Genomic DNA, 9,328 nt, shown 5'->3' with positions numbered 1-9,328 from the left:
GGTGTCCCCGGGGGGGAGCGGGATGGAGCGGGTGTCCCGGCCTGGGCTGTGAGCGCGGGGCCAGCGCGCCCTCTGGTGGCGCTGCCGGGGACCGCCCGGGGGTCTCTGGGACAGATGTCGGGAGCCCTGCGGTACGTGACGTTGTTTGAAGTACTCCTGGTAAAAATTACAAATAAATATATATATATAATAATACGTGTATAAAAGAGACAATCTGAGAGCGCTACCAAATTAAAGTCTATTAAACCTAGAATTTCCTGTTTTGTGCCGCTTTGGGACTTTGCATTCAGTGTTGAACTTGTCCAAATAAATCCCTAGGGCCTTGGGAAAGATGCCCACAGATAGAAATGTTGGGGGAGGCATCTCATGCTTTCCCTAGAGCTGTGATACCCGATTGCTGGACAGAGAAATGGTGACTGGGCTGTTCTTTCTCTGCCTGGAGCCTAAATACAGCTGCTTTTTTAAACTCTAATGATGTGCCTCTAAAGCTGTTAGTTTTTTTCGCAACAACTAATACAGCAAGTTCTGACATTTTTCTAGCCTGAGCACTGTGGTGCAGAAGAGGATTTCTATAGAAGGGGTTGATTTCCCACGCGTTTGGGTTTAGTGTTGTTCTGCCCTGGGGCTGTTCTGTGTCCGTGTCTCTGTTTCATGCCTGGCTATTTCTGCCCAAGGCACTGTGCTGTTTTTGCTGAGGTGTTCTGTGGAGTTTACAGAAGAGTTTGGTAAGAAAATCTGCAGTGGTAAAACTTCCTGGGAGGCCATTTGTACAAGTCACAGAGGATGACAACACAAAATGCCACCTGCTTGATGTCGCCTGGGTTGCTTGGCTGCTGCAGGGAAAACGTGTCTGTGGCTCTGCCTACATTGTTTGGTGTCTGGCAGAAATGTGTAACGTTCAATCTATTTTTATGTAGCTCATTACTTTATTTCTTGCTCCTTAGAGCAAGAAATTCTACATTCTACATTGTGCATTCTACACAAATTGTTCCTGCCTGCTGGCAGATCCACGTCCCAGGGTTGTCCTGAGATCCTGAGACGTCCCGACAGAAGTGCCTGGGATTTCGAAGGGCACAATTAAAGCAGTTGTGTTGGAATGTGAACAGTTTACAAGGCGCGTAGGGCTGTGCTGCTGCGTGGGGCCGGCTGGAGGGGGCGGTGAGTGAGAGGAAGGGAAGGGGCTGCGGGCACCGACGGGAGGGACGACGCGTTGGTGCTGCTGGGTCTGCCGGGGTGTGTGACCCGCAGCTGGGAGCGGGGAGGCACAACCTTCCCCTTCCTACCTCCTGGACGGGGGGAACACACAAGCCTCTGCTGCTCGTTCATCTCCATGGACATTTGCTTTGTTAGACTGACTGGTGGCAGCCAGATGAGGTCAGAGACAGTGTCACCCTTTCTGCCACATTCTAGTCAAGATTGCTCACGCTGTTGCCTTGGGTAGGGGAGGAGTACCTGCCTTACACTTCTTTCTCTTTCGCTGACAATAGCTGAGTTACCTGTTTATTAAGTGATGTTCTTCCTGGGCCGGATAGACAGACCATGGCCACAAAACCAGCCAGCCCACCAAAAGGGGTCAGTCTTCACGAGCAGCAGCAACCCCTCCTTGCTGCCAGCATTGCTCACACAGTGCTACCAGCCCTGGGGATCTCCACAGCCTTGGACTTGAAAGTTAAATAGTGAATGAAGGCAACTCTCTGCTCAAAGCTTTTGTGGGGGTGGACTTTCAGTTGTTACATTTCTAATCCAGGACAGTGTCTTTGACCTGGCTTGTTTAAGAAAGCCTGTTTCTTTTGACAGAGATGAGTCTCTGGAGTATTTAAGAAGCTGAATATAATTCCAGTTTTCATAATTTAAAGCCAAAAGTCCTGTAGCATCATCTAGCCTGGCCAGCACAAGGCTCTTAAGTAGTACCTTGTGTCTCTGAATTGAGCTCAGTGACTTGCACTTACCCAAAGCATACTTTTCAAGGGACATTTTATCTTACTGTGAAGACTTCAAAAGGCAGAGAATCCGCTGCTTTCAATGATTAGTCTTTCTTATATTTCAAGTGTTGTTAGTATGTACCTAACAACTAATTGAGGAAGTAATTTTTTCAGATTCTGTCTGAAAAACATGCTTTATCATATTTTGCAAAATGTTTGCATTTATGCCTGCATACTTTGAACTAAATTAACTACTTTTGTGGCTTCAACAATAGAAATGCTATTTGTCAGTGAATTGCACTTACTGATAAACATAATCTAAATTAGAAAATACAAATCCCAAACCGTTTCATGTGGATTATTGGAAAAAAAATGCAGAACCAATGTACTTTGCCAGGTTTACAGGAAATAAAAGTATTTCTGCATGCTTTACTTCACCTTCATTTCTGAGATTTCTACTTTTTTCCTTTCTTTTTATGATTGCCACAAAATGAGAGCAGACCTGGATTGCTGTTATGAGTTGGCAGGTCTCAGTAGCCTGCTACACACCACAATATCACCAAGGCTAAGTGCAGGGAGGCAGCTCAGGCAGCTCTGGCCACGCTTACTAGAAGCCAGTTTTAGATGTACGGTTTGGAACATGTTTGTCTCTTCTCACAGGATTAACAGCTACATGTTCTTTCTCAGGCCTTTCTTATGCTAGAGAACATGCAGATACTAGTAGCTAACAGTCTGCACAGCTGCCATCACAAATTACATGCTCCAAGCATTTGCAGATGAGATAATCTAGATTTACCATGCTTTAGGATGCACAGATTGTTAAACTGAGTCTATTTTTATAGTGGTCAAGGCCACAGATAAGAGAGGGAAAGGATAAACTTAAAAATGTTTAAAAGTTGGATGAAAAGAGTTTATTCCCTCATAGTTGCATACAAACTTTTTTTTTTTTTTTCACTTGCATCACTTGGTTTAGTTTTCAAATTAAATTAAAGGGTAATTAAAGCCACGAATACCTCTTAAGAATCTAGTACCAAGAGAGATGTTCTTACAAGATCAACAGGTAAGGCTACTAAACATACAGTAACATGAAAATGTGAAATATGATCCTCTTTGAGATTCCAAAGACAATTACATTAGTTTTTAAAAAAGATTTTTCACTGAAGTTGTGTCTCTAGGGTCCTTACATCTCCATAGTGACTGGGTATGTAAACTGAGGTGAGTTAGTTCTGCTGAAAACATTAAAGTGGACCTGTGCATTCTTCCTTCCAAACCTCTCAGACATATCTGGCTCACTTCAAACCCTTAGATTTTCAAATACTATCATTTTTGTTGTACCTAGTAGTGGAGAGAACTTGTTGCCCCTTCAGTTTAGAAACATTTGCTATCTCTAACTTAGAGATATTGACTATCTCACTTTCAACGTGAAGTACAAAGGGTATTTGCCAGGTAGTCTGCCTCTTTTGTGTTCCTGGTAGATGCTGGAGACTAGATAGAGACATACTGGCTCTTCTGTGTCTTTTAAAATTCTTAAAAAAAAAAAAAAAAAAAGGCATGGGAGGGAACTAGTTTAATTCAGACCAACCTTTATGGCATGAGTCATCCTACTGGAGTCAGTGATGTGACTTGTGTAAACAGCAACTTTCTGTATAAGTAAGGGTTAAGGAATTTGGTGTCTTTTAGGAAGTTACTTGGAAATGAACTACAGCAAACTTTAATTTGGATTTGAAGCTGGTACAAGAGATGAGATGCATTCAGTGAAAGTTACCTAAGGAGATGGAACTATCAATAAAATCTTTTTAAATCAGCATTAAATGACACAATGAAACTACTGCAGGCAATGTCCGATTCCTAATGTAACTAGTTAACTTGTAACTGTTCTGTTATTTTTAATGGGGAGTTAAAAATTATTTCACGTTAATGTTTTAGTTTTAAGACCAGAGAAGTTAAGGGTCTTCAAAATGGTCTTAAAAAATATTTCATGTTGCAGTTCAACAAGCATTACAGTTTTGAGGTTAAAGGTCAAGATTTTTAGCAGATTTCCATACTTACAAAAAAAAATAAAATGTAACGTGTAATGAGATGAACTTAGGAAGAAACAACGGGTATAGTAATTTTGCTCGTTGTTGTAACAAGTATCTTCTGTGACTTGGAAGTAAATAACTTTTGCATATATCTCTGCTGTATTCTTCTTACAGGTAAATGGATTCCTTGGATGTTTGATAAAACTGTTTGTCTTCTGCTAGATCTTCTATACATTTGGGAGCATAATTCAGGTCTTGAAAATTGTCAGCTATTAATGTCCTGGCCAAATACTTAATTTTTTGCAAATATTAAGAAGTCAGTAATGCCTCTAAGCTAAAAAGGAATTAATTGATCTTATTACAAATTCAGTTTGTTAATTTAGGAGGTGAATTTATGTTGGAGTTCTACATGCTCATCCTTACACTGTCACTGTGGGGTTTTTTTCTGTAATTAAAAAGAAACGGAAAAGAGAAACAGACCTGTTTTATCATGATGTGCTTCAGCCAACATAGCATTAATGAGCCCTTCTAAACAGAGAGCCAAAGCCACTAGTGTGAAGTGCAGGTTGCACAGAAGGCTTGACTTTTGATCACAGTTGTGCATTTTACAGTTCTGTATTTGTGTTTTTATTTGTATCTGCTGAGCAGCCTTGGTCATGTTGGGAAAACCTGAGTAGTTTAGACTAGTCAAAACTGTTACATACAGGTAAGGGGCTGTTACTCTGCATACCAGCACCCTACAGCATTAGATTGAGTGGATAAAACTGGCCAAAGGAGTAAGTCTCCAGCAATCTATTAGCACGTTGATGCCTTCTTCTGTCCCTTAACCACTTGATGACAGTGCATGTGTATTTTAATACATAGTATTTGGAATCTGATACTGCCTCTTGTTTCTTTCTGAAGGAATTCCAAACTTCAATTTCTGCTTCCTATTGTGAAAAACACTGCCTTAGGTTGCTAAGTTCTTCACGTGCATTGTGGTCAACACAGGAGTGCAGTGTTGGGAAACAGGAAAGGTTTCCAGTTAGCTCACTCTTTTGAGGGTCTGTTAGGACCACCTAGTGCATCTTTATCATGTTTCTTACTTAATGAACAAGTCATGTGAATTGAGAGAGTTTCCTAGCTCTCAGTATTTTTTTCTTGTGTCTGGAATGAGAATATTGTGATGGAAAAGCTAACTGCAGTACAAAAGAAGCCAGCACAGATTTAGCAAAGAACTGGGGTTACTAGCAGATGAATAAGATGGGTGGGAGGCACATTTCACGACAGATAGGTGGGTGGGGATGTTACTTAGGAGAAGAAATAGGACTGACAAGGGAGGTTAGAGCAATAGTTCTTGGAACAAGGAGGAGAAGACTCCAGACAACTTGTCTCCAGTCCCAGCAGACTAGCCTTAAGGCCACATTAACTCGTCTTTCGGTGACTAGTTATAGTAATCAGGTTTGTCAGACTGTGGAGATTTGTTGTATTTCTATAGTATCATGTGGGTGTGTTTGCATTCTCCAGCACAAGAAAATTATACAGTCCTTGCCCTAAAACATCTGAAGTTCACAGGTTTGATCCCCTCAGGTGCTGAGTCCACAAGTGTTTCTGGAGCTGATCAGTCATAGGGCATCTGCCAGTTAGACAAACAGCACAGGGTGAGGATGAGGACTAAGACTTTCTTATGAAGGCAAGGAGACAGGGAAGGCAATGGCAGGGAGTATGAGGAATGGATTACCATAAAGTAATACAGACTGTGAGCCTGACCGTAGTGGGTATAAAATGCTGCTACATTTAAATGAAATTGTATTTATCTCAGCAGTGCTGGAGCAAGCGAGGGCTTGCCAGACTGAACTGCACTCAGTAATCTTCTGGAGGCTCAGGCTGGATTTCAAGAGAATATTTTATACACAATTTTTTAATGTTTCTTGAGGCAAGATTTTAGGGAATGCAGGTTTGCTACTGCATGTGTTCCTGTGCAGCTTTTCTGCTCAGGGGTCAAGAATACTGATAATCTGTGCTTTAGGCTTATTGAAGGTGAAAATCCTACTCCAGCACATTGCTGTGCTGGTGTGGACTGCTCTGCTGATCTGCTGTTCCCCGTGGTCGTTCTAACTCTTTACAGGTTCATCCTGTCCAAACTCTAGATAAGTGTTCTGTGTGGCTGTGTGAGGTAAATCTGTCACACAGAGGAGAGATTTCCCTCCACCAGAGCAGAAGACATTGTACTGTGTGAGAGCGGGAGCAGTAATCGCTACCTTCCCAGGAAGCCTCTGCTATCCCACATCCGTCTCTCAAGACTTTTTTTTACTGCCTAGAAGAAAAAAGAATGGCTTTTGGCAGCACTCAGCTGCTCTTCAGAAGAGACAAAGTTCAATACTTTGGCTTCAGTTTTACCTGGGGTCTTACTTCCTTTAAAAATTAAGACAGCCTTCTCTTTGAAAGGGATGACAATTTCTTTCAAGATTGTCACAGGACTCAAAAACTCATCAGTATGACCCTTTTTTTGCAGTAACCCTAGATTTCAGACAATTACAATCAGTGCCATGAATTATTTCAAGTGTTACATGTGAGAAAAAATAAGTGTGAGATTATTCTAAAGTTATGTGTAACTGTTTCTTCATCTTGAAATCTATAGATTTTAATGGCAACTGAGTCAGATGGCAAGACTGGTATGTCTCAAAAGGGCAATATTGTTTTATTCCACCTACAAGTGTTAGAAATAACATTCAGATAGGAGAAAAAGGCTACAGTAATGCTTTGGCATAATAATGGCATTTACTGCAAGGGAAAGCTCATAGGTGCAGGTGACAGCTCCCAAGTCAGGTCTGGACTGTGGAATGAATGCACTTAGAAAGAAAGGTTTAGCATGAATTTTGCCCTCTTTTTGCTCAAGATGTCTCCATCCTGCTTGCCCCGATACATCCTGGAAGCACGCATGGTGCACCACTGAATTACTCGAATAACAAGACAGGCTGCTGTAAATGCCCAAAGGGAGCTGGTGGGAGCACAACCATCACTTGGCTGCTCCTATTGTTTGGAGGGTTCCTGGGTACATTGGGCTATGACAGCACTGCACAAAGTGAGAAATCTTTGTGGAACAGAGTCCCTGATATTTTACTGAATTCCACAGTTTTACATTTGAACATGGAATCACTCTGCAGTTATCCAGGGTTGCTTTGTAGTACTTTCATTTCAGTGATGTAAGAGCTGCCAAACCTATAATTAAAGCAGTGTTGACTGGTAAGTAATGGCCTGCGAAAGGTGTACCAAAAGATAATTAAAGTTGCACTCTAGATAAGCAGGGCATGAGCATCCTTTTTATGAGGTGTTAATGCCTGAAGAGCAGCTAGTGAAATTGATCTTGCCTCCTTCAGGATGAAAGTTCTACTTAAACATCAATAGCATTGTACTGCCCTAGAAAATGTTTGATGTAGGGATTTCTAGACTGCTGTGCTTGTCCTAAGACTCCCCAGGCAGGTGCCTGGTGACAGAGCCCATGCTGCACTGGGTAATTCGCCATCCCATTCATGCTAGCATAATTTTGGGGCCACTGTTATATCTCCTAACACTAGGGCTGTTTTGGAGGGAAAAAGTTCCTAAGGACAACCACGCATTTTGTGAAAGATGTAGTGTATCCAAATAGTAATGCAATTCAAATAGTGCATTACTATTCATTCAAACATTTCAAATATTCAAATATGGAGAAATGCAGACTTTTTTTTTTTTTTTTTTTTTTCAGAGTAATTTTAAAGAGTGCTGTGGCTAGTCCTTGTCTAGCAGCTGTGTTGCCTTTCCTACATGCCTCTTTACATATATATCCTTAATTTTTGTTGTATTTTCAACATAATCCACACGTGATTTGGATTCCTCTGTAAAAGCATTTACACCATGACTCTGGCATAAAGCAACGTTGGCAGTGAACACAGTGGGTTTATTTAATTGGATTCTAATGAAATCTATAGCAAAATTCCATGGATTTTAGTGGGAATCTGAATACAATCTATGAACCAAAGACATACTGGTTTTGTTAAGCATGCTGCTTTGGGTATTCTTGCCTCTTTCCCCACACTGTTCCCATTCCCTTATGTGTGAAATGAAACAAAAATACAGGGTGGGGAATACTATTTTCCCCACACAGTTTAGAGAAGAGGTGGGGGAGCTCACAAGCAGTTGTTTTGATGATGACTCATATGTAAAAGCATGATGATGCCAAGGTAACATGGGCAGCAAAGGCTGGTCAATGCTGCTGCCTGGATTAGGTGATGGTCAAGCTGTAGCAGAAATTAGCTCTTACGTTAGGCCAAATCCCTATGTCTCTGCAGAAGAGGGGGAAAAGGAGGGGGAGCCAAAGATTGCCATCTTCTTTCCTGGAATCTCCCTTAAAAACAAAACTGCAATCTAAGTCTCTATCAATTAGCATTGCAAAGAAAATCTCTGAAAATGAAGGGTGTAAAGAGGCTGCCTGGCAGAATGCCTGAAACAATAACTCCGGGAAGTGTGAACTGCTCTCTTTCCATAGCCAGAGGATGTTAACAAAAGCCCGGTCTATTTGACCTAGCTAGTAGGTGGTGGACAGTCACTGTTAGTAAGCGGTGCAAGTCCGTGCAGGCCTCTGCCGACTCCTCCTTATCTCTTCTGCACTGGCTGTGACTATGAGGTGTGTATGTGTGTGCTGGAGGAGGCAGCTTTGCTCTCCTTTTGAGATAGATATTGCAGGCTGCCTGCAGGGTCAGGCTTGTGTTGTAGCTCTTCCTATGCCATGATGTCTTCTGCCATTAAACTTGAAATCTGGAAAGAAAAGTGACAGCATTTGTTCTAGCCTTCCCTGCAGCCAGACTGAATGAGTAAGCTCTCTTTGTAACTTAACAAACATCCTTGGTTTCCTTGATACAGTTTATTATGCACCCTACAGACAGTTGTACAGGAATTGGGAAGAGATGAAAAGGTCATATGCAGTTCCATACTTTCTTGTGCCAGTTTAAATTGGGGCTCTCCAACTTTCTTTTACCCTCTGCTCCTGTGCTCCCTGTCCCATGCCGGTGTTTGAGCCAAGCTTGCAAAAAAACATTTGTTCAGCTTTTTGGCAGGAGTAGCTCTGTGAGTTGGCTTGTTTTCTAGTCAAGTTTGCACTGGCAGTGGAGTGCACAGGACTGTGTGTGAAGCCATATGGGGCTTAAAGGTGGGTAGAATTGCACCCTGCATACTTACAACAAGGAGTAGCTGAACCTGGATTTGCTGTAGGGAAGACTGTTGAAAAAACAATGCCACCAAGCTTTATATGTCTGCTTTTTGTGTCTGAGCTTTCATTTACTCCACCCTACAAATGTATTTGAGAAGTAAAAATGAACTAAAACCAAAGGACTAGTACCACACCTTGACTGTACCTGGAACTGCTGAACT

The 9,328-nt window shown here is 41.8% G+C and overlaps 1 protein-coding gene across 1 annotated transcript in view; it reads right to left on the bottom strand.

The window, feature by feature from the left end:
• Positions 1-8,963, bottom strand: part of TMEM254 (transmembrane protein 254) — a 22,961-nt gene extending 13,998 nt beyond the window's left edge. The window contains exon 1 of the mRNA XM_009998132.1: positions 8,937-8,963. Coding sequence (XP_009996434.1) covers positions 8,937-8,963 — 27 coding nt within the window. The remainder of the gene's footprint in view (positions 1-8,936) is intronic.
• Between the last annotated feature and the right edge of the window lie 365 nt (positions 8,964-9,328).

This window comes from Chaetura pelagica, unplaced genomic scaffold (assembly GCF_000747805.2).
Source record: "Chaetura pelagica isolate M959 unplaced genomic scaffold, ChaPel_1.0 scaffold205, whole genome shotgun sequence".
In the NCBI taxonomy this organism is placed as follows: Eukaryota; Metazoa; Chordata; class Aves; order Apodiformes; family Apodidae; genus Chaetura; species Chaetura pelagica.
Note: the sequence above shows the minus strand (reverse complement) of the source record. Positions and strands in the feature narration are given on the sequence as shown.